General features: G+C 43.8%; 5 protein-coding genes across 10 annotated transcripts; 3 read left to right on the top strand and 2 right to left on the bottom strand.

The window, feature by feature from the left end:
* Positions 1-285: 285 nt before the first annotated feature.
* KARS1 (lysyl-tRNA synthetase 1) lies at positions 286-6,662 on the top strand. Of its 2 annotated transcripts, XM_053448826.1 has the most exons (15): positions 286-396; positions 1,713-1,886; positions 2,227-2,353; positions 2,475-2,637; positions 2,774-2,867; positions 3,013-3,199; positions 3,533-3,658; positions 4,094-4,213; positions 4,301-4,463; positions 4,788-4,961; positions 5,206-5,291; positions 5,381-5,466; positions 5,702-5,828; positions 6,238-6,381; positions 6,467-6,662. In XM_053448826.1, the coding sequence occupies exons 2-15, from the start codon at positions 1,750-1,752 to the stop codon at positions 6,551-6,553; spliced, it is 1,821 nt and encodes a 606-aa protein (XP_053304801.1). In that variant the 5' UTR covers positions 286-396; positions 1,713-1,749; the 3' UTR covers positions 6,554-6,662. The 2 variants fall into 2 exon arrangements, with proteins under 2 accessions (XP_053304801.1, XP_053304802.1); XM_053448827.1 differs by lacking the exon at positions 1,713-1,886.
* Positions 6,663-7,223: 561 nt separating this feature from the next.
* On the bottom strand, positions 7,224-12,105 carry LOC128467375 (IST1 homolog). Of its 3 annotated transcripts, none has more exons than XM_053449016.1 (10): positions 11,981-12,105; positions 10,876-10,974; positions 10,615-10,795; positions 10,160-10,244; positions 9,928-10,011; positions 9,564-9,674; positions 9,280-9,408; positions 8,833-8,946; positions 8,707-8,755; positions 7,224-8,035 (listed from the first exon to the last, which is right to left on the bottom strand). In XM_053449016.1, the coding sequence occupies exons 2-10, from the start codon at positions 10,961-10,963 to the stop codon at positions 7,839-7,841; spliced, it is 1,038 nt and encodes a 345-aa protein (XP_053304991.1). In that variant the 5' UTR covers positions 10,964-10,974; positions 11,981-12,105; the 3' UTR covers positions 7,224-7,838. The 3 variants fall into 3 exon arrangements, with proteins under 3 accessions (XP_053304991.1, XP_053304993.1, XP_053304992.1); XM_053449018.1 differs by having other exon boundaries at positions 10,876-10,970; positions 11,981-12,096; XM_053449017.1 differs by lacking the exon at positions 11,981-12,105 and adding an exon at positions 11,328-11,424.
* Positions 12,106-14,095: 1,990 nt separating this feature from the next.
* Positions 14,096-17,552, top strand: ATXN1L (ataxin 1 like). Its single transcript, XM_053449143.1, has 2 exons — positions 14,096-14,191; positions 15,088-17,552. Exon 2 carries the CDS (start codon positions 15,205-15,207, stop codon positions 17,311-17,313), a length of 2,109 nt encoding a protein of 702 aa, XP_053305118.1. The 5' UTR covers positions 14,096-14,191; positions 15,088-15,204; the 3' UTR covers positions 17,314-17,552.
* A 1,583-nt stretch (positions 17,553-19,135) lies between these two features.
* ZNF821 (zinc finger protein 821) lies at positions 19,136-23,202 on the bottom strand. 3 transcript variants are annotated; one of them, XM_053449117.1, is made up of 7 exons: positions 23,094-23,202; positions 21,903-21,999; positions 21,506-21,619; positions 21,168-21,298; positions 20,955-21,059; positions 20,522-20,688; positions 19,136-20,331 (listed from the first exon to the last, which is right to left on the bottom strand). In XM_053449117.1, the coding sequence occupies exons 2-7, from the start codon at positions 21,940-21,942 to the stop codon at positions 19,680-19,682; spliced, it is 1,209 nt and encodes a 402-aa protein (XP_053305092.1). In that variant the 5' UTR covers positions 21,943-21,999; positions 23,094-23,202; the 3' UTR covers positions 19,136-19,679. The 3 variants fall into 3 exon arrangements, with proteins under 3 accessions (XP_053305092.1, XP_053305094.1, XP_053305093.1); XM_053449119.1 differs by having other exon boundaries at positions 21,512-21,619; XM_053449118.1 differs by having other exon boundaries at positions 23,098-23,202.
* Positions 23,203-23,464: 262 nt separating this feature from the next.
* LOC128467446 (IST1 homolog) lies at positions 23,465-27,152 on the top strand. The gene is made up of 10 exons (XM_053449092.1): positions 23,465-23,616; positions 24,304-24,403; positions 24,512-24,692; positions 24,796-24,883; positions 25,013-25,096; positions 25,189-25,299; positions 25,783-25,974; positions 26,075-26,176; positions 26,466-26,502; positions 26,586-27,152. The coding sequence occupies exons 2-10, from the start codon at positions 24,316-24,318 to the stop codon at positions 26,774-26,776; spliced, it is 1,074 nt and encodes a 357-aa protein (XP_053305067.1). The 5' UTR covers positions 23,465-23,616; positions 24,304-24,315; the 3' UTR covers positions 26,777-27,152.
* Positions 27,153-27,307: the final 155 nt, after the last annotated feature.

Genomic DNA, 27,307 nt, shown 5'->3' with positions numbered 1-27,307 from the left:
TTACCAGCCCATCACAAACATTCTGCAGTAGTGACTCCATAATGGTTATCATCAAATATTTCTGAAAATGATCATTATGGGAACCATACATTTCTCAGGAAGTAAATAATTATTACGTCATTGGTAATGAATGACTCCACTCCAGCTTAGCAACATGTTATGATCACAGTAACTTGCTTACTGGTACCCAAAATTTAGGATGCCCACATAAAGGCATATTACCACATTGGCCAATAAGAAGCGAGTACGTCATTAGAGCGCGCCCCACCCAGACAGGCTCCCCGTTCTCGCGTGTTTTGGTTGCCGAATGGGAAGTTTCTCTTTCGGACTGGAGGCGATCATGGCGGACGTGCAGGCTGTATCTCCTGGCGATAGCGATAGTAAACTGAGCAAGAAGTGAGTGAAGGGCATCCCCTCGAGGGAAGGGGCAAGAGAGGGATGGATCTGGGCAGTTGTGGGGTTTAGGTTTTGGGGGTCACAGGAAACGGGGCAGTTATAGAGGGGACATTGCATTTGTTCTGGAACCCTGTGCTCCCGATGGAATCATGGGAAATGTAGTTCTTTCGTTTGCTTTGGCCGAGTGTGTATAGAGAACGGATGTCCTGTGAGGGACTACAACTCCCAGCAGCACGGGCCCGGCTGATGTAACCAGCAGCAATGTGACTATTATAGGTTTGTAGTGACTGCCTGGCATGCTGGTTTCTATGAGAAGGCCTCACTGTGTGGCAGTGCGGTATTTTGTGAATTAAATGATGTAGTGGAGGGATGGATGCATTTTAATAGAATTAAGGTATCAGGCTTAAACTGTTAGGGGCCACGCCAGTGCGTTAGGGGCCACGCCAGTGCGTTAGGGGCCACGCCAGTGCGTTAGGGGCCACGCCAGTGCGTTAGGGGCCACGCCAGTGCGTTAGGGGCCACGCCAGTGCGTTAGGAGCCACGCCAGTGCGTTAGGAGCCACGTGCCCATAAGTACGAGTACTTCCAGTAACATGTCACAGCAGAGCTGTCAATCATTGCTAAAGTAGTGTTGTAAAATGCACAGCTATGCGCTCTCATCTGCACTGGGCTGTACGGACCGTCGCTCTCTATTGTTTCTGCTTTGATCGCGATCTATATTTTTATTCTCAGCCGAAGAGGTGTCAATTAAACTTATCGCCAATCGTTCATCAATAAAGTTGATTTTGGATTTTGGAATACATGGTTTGGAAAAAAAAAACATCTGTTTACTCGTCGTGTATCTTTAAGGCTGTCAGACGTTCCCTGCGACTACAGATTTCTCAGCAGGTTCTGAATCTTATGATCGTTTCCTTTTTTCTGTCATGTACGAAGCATGGCGTTTGAGGAAGTAGAGCGATCTATGATTTTTATTTTGAGAACATGGGAGCAGAGGGTTGTGGTGTAACATGTCACTGTAACTAGTAATAAGGCAGGAACATTACTTTGCACGGACACCGTGTGACACAAGTTCCAGTTGGTCTACTAAGTCTTGGAAGAGAAAAGCTTTCAATCGGGGGGCTATTACCCCAGTCCCCTCTTTTTTGTCTGTAGCGCTTACAAGCTTTTTCAGGGGTCTTTGCCAGCGTGAATGTGTTACATTGTTTTAAATAACCCCAAACAGACGTTGACAGATGCAGCTGTTCTTGCTGCTCTCCTTGTGTTGTTATATGCAGGGTTTTTGGTCTCAGATGTCCTGCCTTGTTATCTTCTTGTTAGGTGGTAAACCACAATTGAGGGCTGGGAGTTTTGAGCAATGATGACCCCGTTTCTGCTCAGACTGGTTAGGACCCCAGTCTTTGTACAGAGAGTCCTTAAAGAGGATGTCCTGGTGAAGCATCTTTCTACCTTCCCTGCTCTCTACAAGGATCAGGAGCTTCTTAAGAAACAAAGGTTGGTGCTTGTTTCATACTCGCGAGTCACCAACTTTTTTTCTTTACGAATCTCCTCTTTTAATCCAGTCACTCGTTTTACGTTGACATGCTCCCCTTGAACCAGAAATGAGCTTCTGCCCATTTTGATGGAGCTGGGAATCTCCTGTTGGCATTAGAAGGATGAGTGAAAAGAAGGGCGATTAGCTAAGTTTGTGGCTAACTATGGAGCATAGTTTCCAATTCCTCCATTATTAAAAGTTCACATAGTGCATGTACGTTGAGTCTCAGGATGGAGATGTTTCTTCATTCAATGTTACTTAGCAGGTCTTCACATGTTTTTTACCTAATTTCTTCCTCAGTGAGTTAAAAAGGCGAATGAAAGCCGAGAAAAAAGCAGCTGAAAAGGAGGCGAAACAAAAAGAACAAAATGAGAAGTTGCCTAGCGCGGAGACAGAAGTTATTGATGAGGAAACACTTGACCCCAATGTAAGATTAATCTTGATGTTCGATGGCGGCTTCAACTTAATGTACTGCATGTCTTTCAAATATAATTAAAATCAGCAGTTCACAATTTAAAGAACTTTGTTTTTCCTCTTTCTTTACTCAGCAATACTTCAAAATTCGTTCTCAAGCCATCCAGCAGCTAAAGGGTACCAGGGATGACCCATATCCCCACAAGTTCCATGTTGATATGTCGCTGACGGAGTTTGTTCAGAAATACAACAATCTACAGACCGGGGAGCACTTGCCGGATTTGATTAGCGTTGCAGGTACGTTTTATGCCAAGTGTTCTCAAATCAGATCTCCGGAGAACCGAGTTATCACGTTATGGTTGATGGGGATCCCATACTGGAGTTACTTAGGTCTGCGTATATATATTCATAACCTCATGTTTACTGATCTCAGGCAGGATCCATGCCAAGCGTGTTTCTGGGGCCAAGCTAATATTCTATGATCTGCGCGGGGAAGGCATGAAGTTGCAAGTAATGGCTAATTCCAAGTAAGTCCTGGCTACTGAAGTATTACAAGTGATTTTTCCATTAGAGGGTGTTTTGCAGATCTATATTTAAAGGGCTTCTATTAGAAAAAAAGACTGTTGCTAGTCTGCTATCTAACTGTTCCGCCATTTGTGTTTCTGAATGCAGATATTACAAATCCGAGGAAGAGTTCTTCGCGATGAACAACCGCCTGCGCCGTGGGGATATCATCGGAGTGCGGGGAAATCCAGGGAAGACTAAAAAAGGGGAGCTAAGTATTATACCCCATGAGATGACCCTTCTGTCTCCGTGTCTGCATATGTTACCGCATCTCCACTTTGGCCTGAAGGACAAGGTAAGCCAACACATTGTGTGGATAACCATAAGGGCATGATGGGAGTTACAGTATATTTCACATCAAATACCACCTTGGCTTTAAAGGTGATGCCCGTTGATTGCTCTCTCTAGAATTTTAAGGCATAAACCTTAGAATATCTGTGCACTTAAACCTTCACAGGAAAGAATACAATGACAAACACGAATCATGCCAAAGGCTGGATCTGTTTCTATGGCAACAGCCTGCTTTTGTGTGTTATGGGAATTTCTAATGTTAAATTCAGCAAGGTACTGTAGATGGTTAAATCTATATAGTTGTGCGTTGACAATATTTGTTCTTTTTTTATTTAAGGAAACCCGATTCCGCCAGCGGTACCTAGATCTTATCTTGAATGATTATGTGAGGCAGAAATTTGTTACGCGTGCCAAAATTATAACCTATCTCAGGAGGTTTCTGGACGACTTGGGATTCCTTGAGGTAATACAAAAATACAAATTACTTTTTTGTCTGTCAATTAAGCATATAATTGGTTGCCAGATAAAAACTATTTAGCTTACCTAGTCTGCCCGATTTATACTGCTGTTTGGACTCAAACCTTAATCGATCCTTGGTCCTCATCTTAGATTCAGGAGCCATATGCCTATCCCATGCATGTTGAACTGCCTTGATGTATTAACCTCTACCCCTTCTGCTGGGAGGTTCTACCATGTATGTGCCACCATCTCAGTAAAGTAAGAGTTGGGAGTATTCCTTTTTCTCAGTACCTACTGTGGCAGGTGCTTACGTGGATATTCCCATTCCTAAACAGCATTGATAGTTAAGTCGAAACCCCATTAATGTATAAGTGGTGGCGTGACATGTTGATTCTGACGCTGTTTCATGCTAGTAAACGCAGTGTGTTTTTGTTGGCAGATTGAGACACCAATGATGAACGTGATTCCCGGAGGTGCGGTGGCTAAACCATTCATCACCCATCACAATGATTTGGACATGGACCTTTATATGAGGATAGCACCTGAGCTGTATCATAAGGTAATGTTCCAAGGCTTTTGTTCTCCTGGTCTGGTGTGGAAACCTCAAGCAGACGATGAATGAGTATAAGATGTGTTTTATACACAGATGCTCGTGGTCGGTGGCATTGACCGAGTTTATGAAGTTGGCAGGCAGTTCCGTAATGAAGGAATAGACCTCACTCACAATCCAGAGTTTACTACCTGTGAATTTTATATGGCTTACGCTGACTACCACGACCTCATGGAAATTACAGAAAAGCTGCTCTCAGGTATAGTAAAGACTTGTTGGGGAAAATAAGCTACACTTTTTGGGGGGTTTTCAGGATCTCCTGATTAGACCATTGATGTTCTCCTAGTTTAAAAAAAATGTGGAGTATGTACTAAAAATCCGATCCTGATGAAAAGTTCGGCAATTGGTCTTATTACTCTGGATTGGTTGCTATGGTGATAAAACCACTTTTTAAACTACACCATCACAAAACATACTGATTTGAGAAGGCCGTGGCAGCCTGTCTACACTGGATCCATGTAAATAAGCTCTGACTTGTTTTCTTCTCCAAGTGAAGTGTCATTACGTGTTTGTTCTCTTACAGGGATGGTTAAGCACATAACTGGTGACTACAAAGTCACTTACCATCCGGACGGTCCAGAAGGTCAGACGTACGTACTGGATTTCACCCCTCCGTTCAGGAGAATAAGCATGGTGCACGAATTGGAAAAAGTCTTGGGGAAGAAGCTCCCTGCCACAGACCAGTTCCACACAGAGGGTGAGCTGCCTTTTCATATAGGGCTGTATTGATTAGTGCAAAGGGGGGATTACCCAGAAATGCTCATTCATATAGAAGCTTTTGTGGCTTGTTTTTACACGTTGTGTGTGCATTACAAGCTTCTAATGGCTCTGTACCACTGAAGACAGCAGGCAGTCTTGTAACTTTGTGTATGCGCTGATACAGCGTGAGATTCCGAACGCTGCTTCCCATAGGATTTAACATTTGCTTCCAATTCACCCAGAAACTCGCAAGCTCCTTGATGACATTTGCGTGGAGAGAGCCGTGGAGTGCCCGGCACCTAGAACCATCGCAAGATTGCTGGACAAGGTGAGCGGAGCCGCGTGGCCCGCATGTTTGTGTGTTTTACGGTAGAAGGTGTAAACATTAAGTTTCTTCTTTTATCTTTGTCTTTTTAGCTTGTTGGTGAATTTCTGGAGGTGACCTGTATCAACCCAACCTTTATCTGCGACCATCCGCAAATCATGAGTCCCCTAGCTAAATGGTAAGACTTCCGGGAAAGAAGTTCTCCTTTGCATCTAGTTTCTATTTCACTTTTTGTGCAAACTGAAAGAAATAGAAACGTTTTGCTCAAAGTGAGAAGCCAGTGGCCGCTGCATATTAAACACAGTGTGTGCTGGAAAAAAAAACCCCTAAATGCAACTTTTTTTTGTACCCCATTGTGCTAAAGCTTTTGTGTTTCCAAATAATTATGCACCTCTATTCTTTCTTTCTAATAGGCACCGTTCTGAGAAGGGTCTGACTGAGAGATTTGAACTGTTTGTCATGAAAAAGGAGATCTGTAACGCTTATACTGAGATGAATGACCCTATCAAGCAGCGGGAAATGTTTGAGGATCAAGCTAAGGTAGGTTTACATCCACGGAACGGAGACTGGCTAGAATGGGACTAGGTTCGATGTCACGTCTTCATCTGACGGGGTACAGGAGCATGACAGCCAGCTGGAGTCTGGATCTTTTCGGCACGTTGGCCGTTGGACACACTGAGCCGCTGGACGATTCAAGAATTAGCAGGTTTTAAGTGCTTTGGAAATGCCCGGGTGAATTGATTTGGTGTCAGACACTTTGGACCTAATTAGTGCGCATCTGTGTGTGCAGAGACATGCAAGGTGAATCCCTGCCTTTTTACAAATGGCAGTGTTTACTTTTTACATTAAATATAGAGCAAAATATTTGTTCTTTAAGATACCCGGTAAACCCCTGTACAGTGTACGTGTCTAGAGCCATGCGTTTATTGTTGACATTTCTTTTCTCCAGGCCAAAGCTGCAGGTGATGATGAGGCAATGTTTATCGACGAGACTTTCTGTACTGCATTAGAATATGGTCTTCCTCCGACCGCTGGATGGGGAATGGGCATTGACCGGTTGGCCATGTTCCTTACTGACTCTAATAATATAAAGGTACGATAGGGCAGAAGCCCCCCATATGTGTACATTTGTTTATTTTAATGTCATTGTGTAACCATTGTTTCTGATCCTTTGACAGGAGGTACTTCTGTTTCCTGCAATGAAACCTGATGACAATAAGAAGGAGTCCGCTCCTAGCCAAAACTCCGACGGGACGTCTGTTTAAACATAAGACGGGTTTCCTTTTAAAGTATTTGTTCTTGTCTGAGAATTCTGTCCTGTGAAAAAGTTACTGCTCTTTATACGGAGAAGAAATAAATGAAACACACTGTGCATTTGTGGGTTTTTTCTTTTTCTATCACTATTTCAGTGCAGCAGGTGGCTGGTCCTTCAGCGTGCTGCCTGAGGATTGCGTGTTCACTGTCCTAGTGCGTAATCCCATTAAAACAACAAAAACACTACTGGAATTAACAAACTGCTTGGATTCTGCTGCTTTTAAGGCAAGTTTGGGCAACATGAAATCTTCCAGCTGTTCTTCAGTTACTGCTAGCAGAGCATCATGGGAGATGTAGTTCTACAATAAATGTCCAGCTCTGTTTCAAGGAAAGCAGTGTTACTGCCAGAACCATTGCCATAGCAACCATTCATTATGCTTATAGCAACTTATTTAGCACTTTGTTGCAGAATTGCTCCTTATTTTGCTCTTGCGGTGGCAGAAACAAGAAACGTTCTTATCACTGTAGCCTAGAATATGTTTAAAATATCTAAACTCATGTTTCTTACTTAAATATGAGAAAACCGGTTAAGCCATGGACTTTTTTTCCCATGAGCCTCGGCTTTCGAGCCGTTTTGACGTCACTAATAGAGCGACCAAAGTGCTGAACGCACACACGCGATCACCAAACAGAGGGTTTATTGCCGTAAATACACTGTACACGCTGCATAGGAGATATTTATCGAAGGCACAACAGTAAATACAAGCCTCGCCCCAGGTGCACACCTCGTTTCACTGGAAATACGTAAGGGTCAGCACATTGTGTCACAGTTACTGGACAGAGGTGACCATTGCCTCTGGGCTGATATCCTCAGTGATAAGAGCGGTTGCCGACAGAAGCTAAAGATCCTTTAAAGGGTCCATATCTGTTTCTATAACAATAAGCGCCTGGTACCTCAAGAAATCCCAATAGTGGTACTGACAGCAGCAGGGGGGGTTACCAACATGGCAGACAGGCTTGGATACATTAGGATTCATTGATGGTGGGTATGTAGCTCAAGTACCACAGGGGTAAAAGGGTTGCTACCTGCCCTACTAAATATCATATGACCAGACACAACCAGAATTGCAAATAACAGTACTTTAAAAATAAAGCAGCAAAAGTAACAGCCTTTTTTATGGCCACACAAAACTAACAGATGAACAAGATCCAGTATATGTTACAGAGGATATACAATATGCATGCATTCATCCATCCATCCATCCCACGGCAGCAGAAGGGCTTCTGAAAGCGAGTTCATGTCTTTTTCTTAAGCTCTTCAAGCCGGTTCGAGAGATCTTCGAAGTCTATATCCTCGTAGGGTGAAGGCTCCGGTGGGGTTGAGCCGCGCGCTGGGCTGACGGGCACCGATGGGAGCTTTGGCAGAGGCAGATGATCATACTTCCCCTGGATGTGTTTTTGATCCAATGAAGAACCAGGTTTAGAGTTTAGACCTACAAATGAGTACACAAAATAAGTTACTCAGGTTTGCACAATATTTCAGTAATTTATTGAGATCAGGACCCAGGTCTAGACTGCTCCCTAATGTATGAAGAAACATGCAATATATATAAAATTTAATGCTGTATGTATGGCACAGTGAAACACGGGCAAATAGAGGGAGCTACTTCCAGAGACCTCCTAAGTGCACATGCTTGGTTCTACTTGCTCAACACTTGATGACTGTGTGCTATTACCCAAGTCTTTTTTGCCTGAAGTATGAGTAAGCCTAGGTTTATAACCTCACACACAGACACACAACTCTATCGTTAAAAGCAGGCAGGGAACACAGAATAAGTAGACCAGGCGCTGGAACGGGATAAGGAACGATGTGGTCTAAACCTAAGAGCCAGGGTTTGGAAATTTCTTGGCACCCCAAGTCAGTGGAGTAACATCAAGTGCAGGAAAAGGTTAAAGATGGAGAGCTGGTGAAACTAGTCCAATACTGCAATGAAGTACAGAATGTATGTTGCATGTGTGTTAAGCTAATACATCTTAAGATAATAGAACTAATCTATCTTTAATTATATTTTTCAAACAGCCACCATTAACAGTGATTTAGGTAATGTTGTATATTGAATTTGTCCACGGTTTTATGATAATGCAGATTTTTGGTGGAACTCACCGCAATCAGGAAGGAACCTTGGGTCACCAACAGCTCCGGGAGGTTTATCCTGCGAGATGAGAACGTGTATTGTCACTTGAAAAATTCTACATCAACGGAACAAAACCGCACATGCTATGGACATACCATATGATAGGATGGAGGGGCATCTGGCAAAGGAGGTGGTACGTTAACTCTTGGAGGTGGTTGCAGAAAGGTACAAGTTTCATAGATGCCGACAGAAGGGTTAGGCGACGTTTGCTGTAACAGTAGTCAGAGGTCACATGGTTAACATTTTACTACCTGTTAACTTGCCTTTTTAGCACCTTTATCTACCACGTTTACTTTCTTCCATCTAACCACCTTCTTAGTTAAGTGCCTGTCATCTCTCCTTTCCATCTACTTATCCGTTAAACAAAGCTCTTTATATTCAGCTACTGTGCTTCCTTTGAGGACTTCTCCTACCAGCTGCCCATCACTCACCATATTATATATTCTACAGTCTCTCTTAGGTTCCAACAATCTACTTTGGTCCCAGTCAGTTTCCTAAGCCAACACAAAGAAATACTCTTCACTCCCAAGACGTACACTCACTTGGATTTTGGGATAGTGAGTGAGTTTGAAGTCTCCCCCTCCAGCTCCTCCACCACCACCAGGTGGTCCTTTCTTGTTATTGTCCTGAAATCCATTGCTGAAGTGATCAAATCCAGACGGTGCTTCAGCCTAACCAGAGAAAGATTGTTTGAACTTTTGTTTGCATAATTATGATGTATATAATTGTGGTGTAGCATAGCTAGTTACAGATTTATTAGGTTCCTTGGGGGGGGGGGTGATAAGAATAAGCCAGGCACAGGCTAATTACTTGTGTTTTCACTCACCATTACCACGGAATCAGGCTCGTATGGGACATTGTAATTCTTGGCGATCTCAATCATGTACTTCTCCACTAAGATTTTGGGAGGAGCCGATGAACTGAGTTTCTGTATAAGCTACAGAGCGAGAGAACGTGTCAGGGGTTTGAAAGTTATTGCAGGATTAGTATGCAAGGCTTGGCTCAGGTAGCTTTAAGACCGATGTCTCTGGGCATAAAATAAATTGAAGGTTCCAATCCAGAGCCTTTACTTATTTAAATCAATTTACATTTTTAATTATAACCAATTCTCAAGTAATGTTCCTGGAAGGTCTATTTAGAATACTACCAGACCAAAAGAATCCGCTGAAACGCATGCATTACACACTTACCGATTTACTGACTGTTCCTATTTCATTTGTTCGACACAAGACGCCGTATTCCTTGCTGTATTTGTGACAGAACTGACTGGCCACCTATGAAAAAGGCGACTACCAAGTTAACGATAACCTAACAGCATAACACATAACTACTGCAATCATACGAGAGCCATAAGTATGTGCCTCGCAAAGAGTCACTCCAGCAAATATAGATCGTAAGCTCCTGTGTGTTTATTCCACTCACCGTCTTTAGCTCTGGGACTTCTGCGAGGCGTGGGGCAGCCCAAATGAGAGTGGAGATTGCCTCTGCCAGCCCGGGGTCCATTTCCCTAAAAAAGGAGAGCATTATAATAACTCCTGACCAGCGGTACCAAGGATCGACTTAACGTCCCAAGAGATCATCTTGCATTTGGTTGCCAAACTGTTCTGGAACTTGTTCCCACGAGCATCCAAGAATATTGCATACTGGAAATCTTTATCTATAAATTACCTGAATACAAGCCTTCTCATGAAAATGACTACTTTATATTCTCATGTCTAATTGCATTAGAAGAAGTAGAATGTATTGCTTTGATGCTTGTGCATTGGAGCCACTGTGATCCTGCCCCTTCACATGTATTTTCCACAAACAAGATACTACCTTACTTACATTACTATTTCTAGTCCTAGCCCTGGGAAGGAATAAAAATGCATTCTTACTTCATTGACTGGATAAGGCCAAATCGTGCCAGGAGGAGGTCACAATACAACTCTATGATCTCCATGGCCTCCACAAGATAGTCCTCCCGAATAATGTGTTCCACGCGTATTCTAGCCCGCTCATCCTTCCCGGAGGACACGTAGTCAGCAATCTCCTTCCGTGCCTTCTGTGCCATCTCAGCTAAAAGAAAAATGACACGTTAGATACATCATAGGGGATACGTGTGTTTCTCTAAGCCTCGTGCTCCAGCATGTACTTACTCTTCTTTTTCTCTAGCAGCTTGAGTCTGTTAATAGCCAGTCTCAGGTTGACTCGCAGTCGGTCAGCCTTGAATCCCGAGCCAAGCATGGTGTCCCTTCCTGTGAAGGCGAGGAAAACACGTTTATGATTAGCTATATAAATACCAGCCTTCCATGAGCTGCAATACAGGTTACATGAACATTAAGCACCTGGCAACCACTTTAATACAGGAATTATCCATCTGATCCAAATATAAGCTCTAGTTTGTTCTCTGTAATCCTGGAGGCAGTATACATCTGAATTATTTGCTCATCTGGATCACTGGAAAATTGCAGGACCCTATCCACCCGATATATGTATTCATCTCTTCCACTGCACATAGATACACCCCGCCATGAATATATTTTTGTAATGGGTGAGTCAGCTGACCCGTGATATATAATGGACTTTAGTACATAAACAATGAACCTACCGTATAATTAAGCACGCGGCATGTTATGTGTGTCATGACTGATAGAGAGAATTATTTATTACATACCGAGAGACGCAGCACAGAACCGCATCAGAATGTCGAAGGCAGAAACAAAAGGCGGTCACCTGAAACTGGAAAGACCAGTCTCTGGTTTCTGAACCGCAACCGGAGTCAGGTGACCAGAAAAGAAGCTCTTCTAAACCCGTTTTAATGTTTATAGCTCAGGAATAAGTTTCAGGCAGAAGGCAATACACTCAATTGGTAGATGAAGGCAGAAATAAATGGATAGGAGACAGTACTGGGACAGCAATCCACATGATGGATAGAAGAAAGGATCTAGTAAACTATCATAGTAATGTCAGTGTCACTAAACATTCAATTCTTTAAGCTACTAAGTGACTATCTTCTATCGCTCAGTTTCCGTTGGACATATACGAACCAGAGAACGCACAAGAACGTCTCAAATCTTGATCAAATCAGATCATGAGACAATGATCCGTTAATAAGGGCTAACACAGCAAAGGCCTCAACATAATATAATTTCCAAGATAACGAAAAGATTTTGCCTGTTACCTGCACAAAGGATTACATCCCCGGATCCCACATAGAGTTATATACTTAAACAGTAATAAGACTCCAGCAAAAGACCTTACCTGAGTCGAATGCTCACTCGTCCAGCGAATGGTGGAAAGAGGCTGTCCTGAAACCCTTGATCGGCACCAAGCAGTCCTACCAGCTACGGAGAAGTCATTACAAGTCACCAGATAAGAGCTACAGACATCATAGGGAGTGGTTTCATACGAGGTGGGTGACATCACGCAGCATCACATGACTACCTGATACAGGTGTGGTTAGCCGCTTCCTTGGAAATGAGGTCCTTAAATCTTGCTGTGGGTAAAATAGGTAAACATGAATGTGTTAGAAGGTATGAAATACACGCATTTTTTATTTACTGGCGGCTGTGATTTCCCATTAACCTAAAATGTCGTTATCAAAGGAAACAAACAGTACCGTATATCAAAAATATAATTCTTCCTCTGCTTCTAGAGATTGCTATGCTACAAGCTCTGCCTGAGGTTTATCAGTTGGCACAACGCCATCACCAACAGTGAATAAAGACGTACAATATGTGCCATTGTAATTAAGGAAACAATTTTTGGGACATAATGTTTTTTTGGGAGTGACCATTCCTTTAAGCGATGATGGTCGGATAAAAACAGTAGCTCCTTGATAACCCCCGCCCCCAATTATATAAATTATCTTTCTATATTCTGGACTTTAGACCACATTTTTTATATGATTAAAATTCCATTCATGCATTTAGACGCCATCAGCATTAAACCAAAAGCCATTGTATCACAAAGAAAACAGTTGAAAGATGATATAACTACAAGTGAAGGGGTGAGACTTGTGCATGAGGATAATAATTGTCCAGAGATGAGGTACCCACAAGGAGTATCCAAAAAGCAGAGGTCAGGGCTGGCAGTACTGGACATGAAACAGGTGGAGTAACATACAACGGCATGACATATAATGACTCATACATCATATATAAGTACATGCTAACTTGTTTGGAAAGCACATCGTGCTTAACTTCTTCTTCTTCCAATCGTTCTTTCTATAGCCAGGACGCTTTTACCATTTTACATTAAACTGAAGAATTTCCATGGACCTTGATAGACCTTCTGAATGGTTTTCTCACAGTGGTTGTGCTGCTAAAAATCAGAAGTATAATGTTAACCAAAAAGAACTTTTTCACAAATACGTCATGACTTTTATAGGGTTTTATTGATCCTATTGTTAATAAGATGTTTAGATGACGTTTGCCGAGGAAAAAAGATTATGTCCCTTTAGTACACCCTAGACTAAAAAAATAGATAGGGTTATAATCACTTTGAAAATCTATTAGCCACATGCTTTTTCTGATGGCATGACGTCATATCACCATGGACAAAGTGTGGCATGACATCATATCACCACGGGCAAAGCGTAACATGATGTCAGATCGCCACGGGCAAACTGCAATGCCATTGGCTCTTTTTGGTCCAAAGAACCAGCGTGGATTATGCTTAACACTTCCGCACATATGTTCTGTTCTTGCAGAATAAAGTCAAATAAGTCGGGAAAATGCACATAATCCTTTCATATTATTATTATTCTATTTTTTTATTATTATTATTGTTGAGGCAGCCTGGTACTGACCCACAGGGAGGGCAGGCGGTACTTTTAATCCGCAGGAACTATTTTTCATTGATATCTGTTTCCACCCCTGAGCATAGGAATGATGACGTACATATCCCCACTTTACTGGGCTTTTATGGAATGTTTTATTCAAGTTCAGTTTTTATTTAGCCAATAGCTTAAACTCCCTCTAAATCCCTCTGATTTTTTTGCTTTCTCTTTTCCAGTACTTTGTGACATTTTTTTCCATCAGTTTTAGTAGAAATACTTTATTCGCTCTATTTTACCCTAACTCGGCATTCCTGCCCCCTCACTGTTTATGGGTGTTGCTTTCTATAAACTAATTTCTGTTACCACGGCAACGGCCCGAACGCGTGATTTCCGAACCCAGCTGAGTGAGGAGTGATGGCAGCAGGGGGACCATTGTACTGAGCGCACGATGCACTGGTCACGTGACAGCTGGTTGCCACGGCTGACGTTGGGTTGCGCAATCAGTAGACGCCGGTTGCTATGGAATCGTCACTGTGACTCAGAGCCGATGCGACGGGTGTTGTGCCCGAACAAGGCCGCGAGGAGGCGCCGGGGCCGGAGAGAGAGGAAGGCCGGGAGTCAAAGAGGGAGATCGGGATGTGAAAAGGAGTCAATGCATCTGGTGCTGCGGATAAACAAGAGAAGATGGTCCGGTGAGAGTTCCAGATACCCCAGGGGTCTGTTTTATGGGGCTCGGGGGCTACGTAGGTGCGGAATGAAGGAGTCCGGTGCCCTGTTCGTGGTGGATATGGCTGAGCAGGGTTCTCACCGTATATATATATATATATATAAAAGAGCCTGCTTTCTCTCCGCCAGGGCCCTCAGTGTTTGGGGTTTTCTCGGTTGTGTTTCCTTTAGGGGCCCAGACCAGCTGTCTGTGGCTCCAGTGTCTGGGGGTCACATCTAACTATAGGGAGCAGGAGCTGTGTGAGAACATGTTTATTGTGGGTTCTATCTCTGCATATGGTGACTCGTATGAATGAGAATAGACTGTGGAGGGGACCCTTCTCTCTGGGTCTTATTTGCTAAACTGTGAGCTTTGAGGTGAGCGGAAACACTTCATGTGACTTCACTGTATATAGTGTAAATGTGGCTTAAGTGGCCTCATCCCGGGGGACTCTTAATGTGCGGACAGATTAAGGTTACTGGGTTGCCTAGAGATCTGTCCCTTTTTAGATGGACGCATACTGTTCCTGACGTCCTTTTGTTTCTTTTATGCATTTTTCTCTCCCTCGTCCGCCTCACGTGTTCACGTGCCCGTGGAGGAAGTCTTTTTCTTTACCTGAAGACATTACTAACTCATGCTCCGTCCCTATCCATCAGTCTCCTCCCTTCCCCATCTTCCAACTCATATAAAATCAGATTGCATCCCCATTTGTGTGTAAAAGCCAGCCAAAACATATTGTATATTATATATGTAGAATCTGGGTTGTAAGTGCATCTATGCTTGGGTTTCATGTTAGAGAGCTTCATATTAAATGGTGCCCTTTGTAAAATCCAACTCTCTGTTTCCATTTGTTTTATGGCGGCCATTTTTTTTCTTTTGTAGATCTTGAACTTCCACAATGCCCACTGGACGTGTATGGTGCCGTCACCAATCATTCCTGCCGGACATCCATGAAGCTTATAAAAAGGCATAGATCTCTTACCGAGAGCAGGAAGCAACATGAAGCCTGGACACGAAAGGAGCCAGGAATGTCTTCCACCAAAGAAGCGAGAGCTTGTTCAAAGCAGTGTGAGCGTAGAGGAAGCTCCGAAGGTAGACGGTAGACGTGCTAATGACAACTCGGCTAACGAAACCTCAGGCTGGTCCAGAGGAGTGCTTGTGGCAGCAGGGCAAGGACACGGGGTGAGATATGAAGTGGCTGGTGAGGGAGCAGAGACAGTCACTGTGGACCAGTATGGGAACCTTTACAAATTAGCTGTGCCTTCTGCCACCTTCTCTCCACCAGGTCTTCATCCTGTGGTGAATATGAGTCCTCTTCAGTCATCTTTCAATGTAGCTTCTCCTTTAATGCAGCACCCAGGCATAACTTACCCCCCTATCCATTATGCTCCCATCTCACACACATCAGTACAGTTTCTTGGGTCCCCGTATGCAGTTCCATACGCTGTACCTCCGGGCTTCCTCCCACGTGCTGTGATATCACCCCCTGTGACTTTGGCAGCCTCTCATGTTCCTCACTATGTGCCATATAACTCGATCCTGACAGAGGGAGTCACCCCTCCGCCACAACCTTCATCTCCTCACTCGTTCGGTAAAGTTACTACTGCACAGTCCTCGTCTGTCCTTATGGGTGTAGTGCCTGTGGATGTTGGAAAGGGAAGAGTTCCTGTATTTTATCAGCATTCTCCTCAAGTGCCCGCATCTTATCCTGTGCATGAGATGATTGTGGCATGTCCATCTAACCCGGACCCCAGTCCCACATCCCATAATGACAAAGTGTGCGAGGGAATGATCACTTCTACGAATGGAGCCCAGAGATTATCAGACTGCGTCTCGGATAGTAGTCGTCATGTCATTGACCAGTACATCCATAACCCAGAGGAACAGGTTGTACGGGGACCTGCCAATAATCTGTTGGACTGCGATGTATACTCAGGACAATCTACAAAAAGGACAGAGGTTGCTCTAATGACCCACAGGAGCACACCAGATGCGGATTTAGAAGTTCAGCAGGTGGTAAGGGGCTTGGCTTCACAAGAGTTCAGTTCCCCGTCCGTTCAGAGAAAAGACTTGCCGAGTCCATTAAATTTGTCCCATAATGCTAGTGAGCGTCGGGAGGTGGCAGGGGGTACTTCTTCCCATGGAAACCTGGCCAGTCCAGCACCAGAGAGGGGCCAGCATAGAAATACGTACTCTGGACAGCATGTGGTCAAATACACGGATAGAGCCGCAGTTGTGTTAAACGGGGAGTTATCACGAGGAGCTGTTCGCCTGGAACAGAGTCCGCTTCCGGGGGCTCCTCAACCTGCCTCTAAAACCCCTGGGGCAAAATCTCCTGATGTGCATATTCGAGACACACAGTCAGACAGAAGCTCACCGCACGTGGATGCAGCACCCATGCCTCCCCCACATTCCGCTGCGTTACCCTCCCACTTCATGAAAGGAGCCATTATTCAGCTAGCCACTGGGGAGCTGAAAAGAGTGGAAGACCTACAGACCCAGGACTTTGTGCGCAGCGCAGAGGTCAGCGGGGGTCTTAAAATTGACTCAAGCACAGTTGTGGACATTCAGGAAAGCCAGTGGCCAGGATTTGTGACTCTCCACTTTGTAGTGGGCGAGCAGCAGAGTAAAGTTTGTCTTGATGTTCCCCCAGAACATCCTTTCTTTGTGTATGGACAAGGCTGGTCTTCTTGTAGCCCCAGGCAGACTACCCACCTATTTGCACTTCCCTGTCACCGGCTTCAGGTGGGAGATGTTTGTATATCAATAAGCCTGCAGAGTATAAGTAAGAACGGCGCATCCACCACCAATTGTACCTCCACAACTCAGTCTGTGCCTCACCCCACTGAGAGAGCAACGTTACTCACCAGAGACAGGACATCGTTGTCTGGGAGAGAGAATGAAGAGGAGAGTCCGCTTCAGAAGGATGGATCTGCAGTGGCTTATTATGCCCGGGCGTCATGCCCTGCTCCCACAACGCAGTCCACTTGGTCAAGTACAGGAGTCCAAAGATTCAGCCCTGATCCCCAACCATCACCTTCTCGACACACTTTCATTCCTCAAGAGGTTAAGCTCTCTATCGAGGGGCGGTCAAATGCAGGGAAGTGACAAAATGCCCCTTGGTGGGATTAAAATTTGCACAGTTAAGAGAACAGGGATAATTGGTGAGGCTGCGGAGGGGTCCCTCCTGCCGGTCGATGGCAAAAAGCAGGCACGAACTTTTGCAACTCAGTAAGGAAATGCAATGATTTTTTTATTATTATTCAGTCCCCCATCCCCATGTTTATTATTTGAGCAGATTCTTTCCTCATGGTTTAGGGTACATCCTACACCGCAAAAAAGGCACAGTACATTTTTAGAAAGAAATGAATTCTATACATTTTGCCTGTGTATTTTTGAGAATAAGCAATGGCAGAATGTGTCTTCCTGGGTTGACGGGAATCTGGGTTTAAATGGATTAGGTATAACATTACATAGTTTTAACTCCCCCCTTAATACATCCTTCTTGTTTATTTTCTTTTTTTTTTTATTACTATTAAATGGGTAATTTTATTTCTCTCCACTACTCTAGTGTGATAAAGCAAAGCGTGGTAGAATAGCTGCGGGCGTCTTCTGAGCAAGTATTGGACACTGATGCAGCCATACCCAGCAATGTTAATTGGGAAGCAGGTGACACTGTAACATTCGTGGGCCACTACTCTGTTTTGGTGTGGCAGGGTTCTTGATACCCCCAAACACCCCCACAGTGCAATAATAAGGGCAAGGTGTTTGCATCTGCTCAAACTTTCTCTTGTAGCATGTGGCTCATCTGCACCTTTGTATGAATCTGATCGAAAGCTTTACCTACAGAGACATGTTATGTTTGTATAATATATATATATATATATATTGATCTCAGACCTTTAATAGACTTGGTGTGTAATTTTTTTTTGCCAATCTTCTCACTGCCAAACCAGCTTCAGCAAGCACTTGTAATACCACTCGGAGCTGACAAAGTACTTTCTCGTGCCCGATACAGGACAGTACACTACACTTTGTGCTTTGGCTAACCCCTTATTTAAATAAAGGGTGGCGGTGAGAAATTTTTGCTCCCCCATTTCTTTGCGCTGCTCACGTATTTAAATATCACGTTAAAAGCCAACCGACTGTACTTAAAAACAGAATGGTTTTTAAAAGGCACACATTAAGACAGGCTATGCTTCCGCAAGATTATCTCCTGTATTAAAGCAGCCCAGCCTATACCAGTGTTAAAGGTACAGCATCACAGAGCCCCTCAGTTGATATAAAATATCCTTTCCATAGGGTGGAGGGCAGAGTGTATTACAATTTTGGTTTTTTTTACATCTTTCATATATTAACCTGTTACCTATTATGCATTTTAAGGAGCCTTAGAATTAGGCAGGTGCTTCTGTTCTAATAGCAGCCTGTTCTTTTCCAGAGCATTGATCTATATTTTGGTGTGGTTTCTTTTTTTTGGTATGTTTTAAATAAATCAATTTGTACTGTATCTTTGTATCCCAGCCGTGGACTCACTCTCTTCCCCCTGAAATCTCTGCATTTAGGTTATACAAAGATTGTATTTTAATGCTAAAAAAACACATTTAAAACATTTATGTAAGTATTCTCTGTACCAATATGCCTATATATAAAACATATAGCTTTTCTGTGTTTGCGTGTCTTTATGGGACCTTAAAGTAGAAGTCTATATTTAGGGTAAGAGAAAAAACAAAATTTCAGCGGTTTCTTTTTCAGATGCATCTCATGATCAATCATCTGCCACGGGCATCCCGTGACGATAGCTATATGTCTCAGAGTAGGGGCTTTGAATGTACATCTGTTGTGAGTGGGTAGTAGCATGATTAATTCTTGAGAGCTATAAACTAATAATTAGAACCTGCATTCTCACAAGGAGTAAAACCAAAAAGGTCACTACCCCATATTAAAATAATTTATTGGCTCCACATTACAGTATTGTACACCGATGCTGTTCAATTCATTTGCACACACACATATAAATAAAAGTACTACACACATACAACCCATTCACAGCACAAATGAAATATCCGAACACTGTTTGAATTCTGCATTGTATACCCTGTTTCACACAGCCGCAGGGCTGCAATATTTTAAGGGGTGTCAGAAGTTTAACTCGTTCAGCTCCTAGTCCGTGCCTTTCGCTCTCTGCAACGTCAGATACGCCACGACCTACAACGGCGACGCTGCTGAGTCGGAGGAAACGGGCACTTTTGAAATGCAAACAAATCATTTTCAGCAGCTTTGTAATCCTGAGGAATCGGTTCAACACAAACACAACTCAGAGGATGGGAGGTGGGCCCGGTTCTTTTATGTTGCCAAAAGGTGAAAAGAGTCCGTGAGTGTCACCTGAAAGCAGTTGCAGAAGTTCCCTTTGAATAGGTTGCCATTATTACCAGGGCAACTGTAGGCTGCCATTGAAGAACGTGGGCAGGTATAGATCAATGCAGGGCTCCGTTACTTTGATCCTCAAGCGGCATCTTTCCTAATAATTGCTGATCCAGTTCCGAGTTCCCTACTGGGAGCTGAAAGAAGTTCATTTCAGCGGCTAAAGCTGCCATGGCAGTGGGATCCTGCCCAAACTGCGCCCGCAGCATCATGTCCATCTTTTCCAACCGCCGCTTCAACCGTTTGGCTTCTCTTTCACGCACCAGTCTGGCTTGGCGTTTCTCTGGCGTCTCATTGGCCCGTTTCAGCCGCATGGCTTCTCTGTCTCGTTGCAGACGCCTTGATCGCTGCTCATCCGTTTCCTGCATTCTCTGCTGTCTCTTGGCCTCTCTGTCCCGCATCCTCCTGAGCTCACGCTCCTCCGGGGTCTCGCTATCACGCCTGCTTTTCTTTGCTGTACGCTCCCGCTCCAGTCTCTGCATTCTTGCCTCCACAGGCTCATTTGTTCTTCTCGCTGCCCATTTACGTCCAGCGGGTACCTGAGCGGCTATCATCTTCCTATACTCTACGCAGTTATTACAAACCAGTAAGATACCTGCTGGATAAACTGCATCAAAATCCAAGCACTTCTCGTCCTCGCTGTTTGAAGCTTTGTGATTGTTCTGGTTCCAGGTCTCCGGGGTCAAAACCTCAGGCAGCTTCTCACTGAAAAGAATAAAAAATGCACAATAACGTAAGTGTCTTGTATCAGAAGCAAAGAAAGATAATCACGATATACACAACTAATGTGCCCATCAGCAACAACTTCCTTGGTCATCATCTCATGATGTGACGCTGTAGTTCACCAACACGTACCTGGTTCACTACCCTTAGTGAATATTCTATATATGCTCACCTGTTAAATGTGGCATGGCTGGAAAATTGGGCTCCACACACAGCACAGTTTGATAACTGATCCTGTGAATGAATCAGAAGGTGTCGACCTAGTGACCCCGGGGAGCTAAGGGCCCGACCGCAAACCGGGCACAGGTAGCTTTTAGCACTGACCACCGCAGCAGTGTGCTGAAACGGAGAGGACGTGACAATAAATTAGAACGGCATGCCAGTTAAGAAACATTTATGATCTGTGTGTCTTTCTCTCCGGTAGGCAATGTTAGGACAATATTCTATTTTTGCCCACACACACAAACTAAAAGCATGCAGCAATAGTTTAAGTATTAATATTGTTTTTTATTGAATATATATTTATGTATGTTTATTAATGTATTTATTCTATTCAGAAAACACAGATATAATCTTGGAAATTGTGGTTTAGAAATACGACATACCTGATAGACGTGAGTTACTAGCTGCTCCTGGCTTTCACAATCCATCTGACACAACGGACAAGCAAACAATCCGGCATCCAGCTGTCCATCTCCAGCCGCTGAAGCCTGTCAAAGAAAGGGGTAATTCAGGTGGAGGGACTCTGCGCACCGAAGGGGTACGTAAATGGGGCTAATCTCAACGACGGCACCTCTTGCCGCACATTCACCACTTACTGTCTCTCCGGCTCTTTTTTTTCCTATTCTACTGACTCCAGGGTCGTTCTCGGATTCCCTCTCGGTCTGGTCTTCCTCTGAACCCGGGGAGGACAGGTCATCGATTGTTGTGTCTTCTGCATCGCTTTCACCTGGAGCACAGAACACAGCAAACAGTAAGACATACTATTAATGTAAGTTGGGTGCAGTGAAATACAGGGTTATGGTGCTTTCACCGAGTTCCACTAAAGGTGCCTCTTTCCCTTTAATAGTTTGGCCCTCGCTAGAACTATTAATAAGCTTGTAGTATTATACATCAGGTATGGAACAAAGAATATCATCCCCACCCAAACACACACACTCACTGCTGCTCCTGTCTTGCTGCCCCATCTCGGATGATTCCTCCTTCACGATGTCCGTGTTCATCATTGCTTGACGAGCTTTCTTTTCCAGTCCAGCAAGCACTTGCTCCCCTGTTTGGTAAAGAAGAATCCATTAACGATAGATTAAACAGCGTCCTCTATTTCCAACACCTCTGCCCTGACATATGCCGCTTTGTCCCAAGACGATCGGCCCTAAACATGTAGAAATAGCTAAATGTGCTTCCCCGCAAATCTGCTCACGCTATTAACTTTTTTACTGTTTCTGTGCTGTTTTACAGCGATCTCCCATCCCAAGGGGGCTCTTATCATCAAGTTGCTCCTAAATTCTAGTTGTGTCTATCCAGCCAATTTTACAGATATAAGAAATACTCACAATGTACTTTATTTGGATTTGTCTGTTTCCTCCGGGACATCTTCTGCCTTCCTGGCACCCGGGTCCCTTCCACGCCGACCCCCTACGCAGCGCGGCTCTTAATGAAAAAACAAAAAAAGGTATCAGGACCTTCATCTGTCTCGTTATTGCGATAATATTGGGAAAGCAGCTGGGATCGAGAATAAAGAGTTTAGAAGTGATCTTATCGCCATAACAACCATGGGAATAATCCTTATAGCGGAACCAATCATTGGGTTGCTATGACCACTTTACACGGTTTCCCACCCAAATCACTCCAACTGCGCATTGTGGGCGAGAAACACAACTGTCTGAACTCAGAAAGCGGATTAGCGCTCTGTAAATTGCAAAAGGAAGCTCTGGGGTTCAGAGATAAACATCTGGAAATGTTTACAGATTCATAAAAACAATATTTCCCCCTGATACATGTATTTAAAAACTCAAATAAAACACAGTTTGTGTATCAAATATTTAACCAAACGTTTATTGTATTTGATACAAAATGAATGTGTATAAACAAATTAGCATTTACTATAAACTATGTGCCCTTATATTCATATAATTACGGCCGTCACCAGGACGTCGCTGACAATGCGAAGTGACTTGGCTAAATTATTTATCCCAGTGATGAATACATTTTAACGAATCATAGATTAAGCAGATCAGCCCCATTTGGCCATCTAGTTGCCCGTTTTTCATGAATGAAAGACTCATATCTTAATCAGTCGTTGGTCTCGTCTTAGATTCCGGAACTATATGTCTATCCCATGCATGTTTACATTCCCTCACTGTATATGCCTTTACCACTTCAGCCGGGAGACTGACCCACTTATTCGCCACCATATCATACACCATATGCAAATATACAGGCATGCACACATATACATGGCGCACATGTGTGTGTATGTGTATGTGTATGTATGTATATATGTGTATATATATATATATATATATATATATACATACATACATACATACATACATACATACATACATACATACATACATACACATACACATACACATTGGGATAGAGAAGAGCTGCAATGTATTGTTAATACGAGCTCTGCATTGGGGGGGTGTGCAGTCTCATTATCCATGGCAATGACAGCATGTACCCGACGTGTGAATTCCCACGGACACGCACCCACGCACGTCCCGCAGTGCACTTACATACATGTCCCCGGTACTCCAGGACCGGTCCCGGCATCCGGGTGTGTCCCGGCTCCGGACAGACAGACACCAAGATGGCGACGACACGAGAACGCGCTGCTGGAACACCAGAGGACACCAAGGCGCGCGCTCGCGTCACTGCGAAACCACCAGGAATCACTATAGCAACTGAGGAGGAGGAGCTCTAGCTTGCAGGCGTGGCCTCAGAACGTATTGTTGCCATGTTTAATAGGGGCAAAATAAGCCATTTTGCCTGTTAGATATATGATGTCAGCAACCAGTGACAAGACACAAAATAATGAAATCTAAGAACTTGCTTTCAGCCGGTTCTGGTCACTTTTGTCACTTTGACCACATTAAAGATGGCAGCCGGAAGTTACAGCGCCTGTGACTCATTTTCACCTGACAGAAAATTGTCACCTGACGCACTGACGTCACTCGCAACAAAGGAAGCTTTACAGGAGGAAGGAAACTATAATAAATATCGGATTTTTTGGGGTTTGCTGAAGCGTGCGAGCCGGCTGTAAGTAGGGGTCAGGGGTTATAATTTGGGTTTTGGGTTAAAATGTGTTTTACTTCAATTGTGGATTATGAGACCGGGAAGTAGTGCTGTCATATCAAGCTGCATGGAGCCACATAAGGCCCTAAGTTATTAGGGTGTATTTCTTCGTTAACCACAGTAAGGATGTTGTCATTCTTGACAGTTAGTCAGATGTACCCCACAGTATAGCCATCAGGGGTCTGAAATAGATTAACTATGATGTCATATCTCAGACTTTATCAAAGGGTAGCCCCAGCTATTGACTTAACAATCTGTATACAGGGTAGAAATGTTTGCCTGACGCCCGTGTTATAAAGTTAGCCGGGAAATACATGCCAGAGTACACGTTCTACATAAAAGACAGGTCCCTACCGGCACTGTCATGCACAATATGACACACCGGCAGATCGGCCCGCCGAGTCGCCCTTTTTTCCTGATGTAAAGAACGAAACCTTAATCGGTCGTTGGTCTCGTCTCAGATTCTCGAGCCATATGCCTATCCCATGTATGTTTATATTCCATTACAGAATTTACCTTTACCGCTTCTGTTCCACTTATCTACCACCCTCTCAATAACTTTCTTTTTTTCCCCTACAGCAATAATTTTGGATCCTCGATAAACTTATTAAGTAACTCAGACAACTTAAGTTTGCTTTGTCCTCCTTGTAGTGAGTGAGCAGAATGCTTGGCTCCGGGTTTAAGGCCGAGCGGCTTCGGGTGAATTTAAGGCTAGTCATCAATCGACTTAAACTACTGGAGAAGAAGAAAAGTGAGTGTTCCTTGTATTCTGCGTGCTGCGTCTATAAACAGGCAGACTGTATGTGGCAGTGCTTGCCCGGAACATGACTAACATGTATGTGTCCGTACCCCCAAACAGCTGAGTTGGCACAGAAGGCTCGGAAGGAAATTGCTGATTATCTATCCACTGGGAAGGATGAACGTGCCCGGATCCGCGTGGAACACATTATTCGGGAAGACTATCTAGTGGAAGCCATGGAAATACTAGAACTGTACTGTGACCTCCTTCTGGCACGATTCGGGCTGATCCAGTCTATGAAGTAAGGTCCTCATTTGGGTGAAAGGGTTAGGAGGATCGCCGTTTGCAGCCTGATAGTCCAAAGATTTGAAGAGCTTCCATAACAATGCTTGGTTTTTGTTTAGGGAACTAGACCCTGGTCTTGGTGAAGCAGTGTCCACGCTGATCTGGGCTGCTCCACGTCTTCAGACGGAAGTCTCAGAGCTGAAAATTGTGAGTAGAATAGAAATTCATTGACTAGTGGGTGCGTTTCTTTGGGTGTGAGCAGGGTAATGGGATGTTCTCATATGAGCGTCGGCCATCTCTCTACCGGATTTTACCGTTTCCCTATTCATTTTCCAGGTGGCGGATCAGCTTTGTGCAAAGTACAGCAAGGAATATGGCAAACTGTGCAGGACAAACCAGATCGGCACCGTCAATGACAGGGTACATGGAATAAACTACGTTTTATCAGTCTAAGTACCTCCTCTGCTATGGCACATGCATGTTTAAAAAAATATTTTTTGCTTTTCTTGTAGTTGATGCACAAATTGAGTGTAGAAGCTCCTCCTAAAATCCTGGTTGAAAGATACCTGATCGAGATAGCCAAGAATTACAACGTCCCGTACGAGCCGGACTCTGTCGTCCTGGTAAGTGAAGAGCCAGCACCGCTAGTCTGTGTATCTTAACTCATCAGAATTAACCTCATATATGACCCGTGCGTGACATTTTATCTCTAAAGGAAATACTGTAATCATAAATGACAAGTTTTTGCAGTGACATTTGCCCGCGTGCATGTTTATCTTCAAAACCTTGCAGACCTTTTAATTAACGATTCCTTGAAATTTCCTTTTTTTTTTTTTTAAACTGTTGAATTACTGTCAGAACATTTTGTAATTCTGATTGTATCAAATATATCTGACTAGGTATAGACCTAAGAATATTAGCAACCTACAGACTGTGACCCCTCGTGAGCCACGAGTGTTCATTGCTTGCCATTAATCTTTACTGTCCCTTTGATATTTGTTTCCAGAGTTCTTATGTTTGCTGTTAGCGAAATAAGTCACCTTTTCGGTTAGGTCCAGAAGAATAGTTGTGCCTAGTCTGATTTTTGTGGTTACTGTGTTTCCAAGGCGGAGGTCCCTGCTGGAGTGGAGGCTGACCTCATTGATGTGGGATTTACAGATGACTTTAAAAAAGGAGGCAGCGGTGGGGGTGGTGGTGGAGGTGGAGGATTTGGAGTACCACTTCCAACCATCCCAAGTATGCCGATGCCAATGCCAACCCCAAATATTCCCTTTGCCTACCCTCCACCTGGTGGTTCGGTACGTATCTGCTTACATCAAGTGATGGCTTTTTTGAACTTCTTCCAGTCAAATGCTTTCTTTGTCATTGTACTCTTGTCTTGCTTATGTTATTTAATAGGAGAATTTCAATGGACCACCTGTGGGAGGATTCCAGCCTTACCCTCCTGCAATGGGTGGAGTGCCCCCGGCAGTACCATCAATGCCCCCAAACTACGAATCTGTAAGTCATCGATCGCTTTCCAGTAGCAATCTGTTATGTCATATTCTTTTAAATGGGAAACTTGATTTCACCGGTTCTTGGACAGGGCATCGAACAGTCTAGATGACTACATGTTAGTCATGTTACGTAAAGAAAGAATATTCAGATTTTCAGTAACTAATAGACTAAACTGCTCGGTGCCACCAATACTTGAGCCGGAGCCACAGATTAAGCGTTAGTCCAGTTTATAAGTGTGTCCCTCGCATGACTGAATCTTTGAAAGTGACATTATCTTCTTAATATTTGGCAGATTGATAACAGCGGCCCAAATGCTCCTCTTCAGCCTGGTAAGTAGCTGGATCAGCGATAGTGCTTTTTTTATTTTATTTTGCTGACCCTTAATATGAGTCCTATTTATTGTAATATCCAGGTCCAGGGTATAATGCACCACCTGTTGCAAAGCCACGGACAAAAATGCCTGATACGTTTGTTCTTCCCGAGTTGCCTTCCGTTCCAGACACTCTGCCAGCTGCCTCAACGGGCCCTGGCACATCCTCTTCCGAAGACATCGATTTTGATGACCTCTCACGCCGATTTGAGGAGCTGAAAAAGAAAACTTAACAGTGGCGTCTCCAACCCCAAGAAGTTTAATCATATCTACCCCTTATGCAATGAGAAATCATGTATATTATAATCTAAACACTCCCTGGGAATCACACAAAGAGGGGCTCTGCTGGTTATGCATGTCATTCCACAGGGGGAGACCCCTTTGGATAGGGCAAGCGGCCTTTTATCATGTTCCTTTTTTGGGTCCTATGCAGTCTCCTTAAAGAAGCATAAACGTAAGGCGGTGGACATTAACTTAAAATTATTTGGTCTTGTACATCCTTTTGGTTACAGGCACTGTTCTTCTCTGTATGATCCGGCCATAACGCAAATGTAGATACAGTCTACCATGCTCAGCTTTTGTGACATGCGTGGCTTACCCTCTCCTGATTTCTAAACGAACAGCCCCCATCTTAATGATTTTCTAACATGTGTACATAACATTTACAGTCGTGTAAAGCTTGTTTGTTTTCTTTAAATAAAGCTGTGGCCTTTTGAACAGTTGGGCAATAATCAATTGAACCTCTTTTTACCCTAGGTGTTGGG

Source organism: Spea bombifrons, chromosome 10 (assembly GCF_027358695.1).
Source record: "Spea bombifrons isolate aSpeBom1 chromosome 10, aSpeBom1.2.pri, whole genome shotgun sequence".
Lineage (NCBI taxonomy): Eukaryota > Metazoa > Chordata > Amphibia > Anura > Pelobatidae > Spea > Spea bombifrons.
The sequence above is the reverse complement of the archived record's forward strand: the minus strand, read 5'-3'. Positions and strand labels throughout refer to the sequence as shown.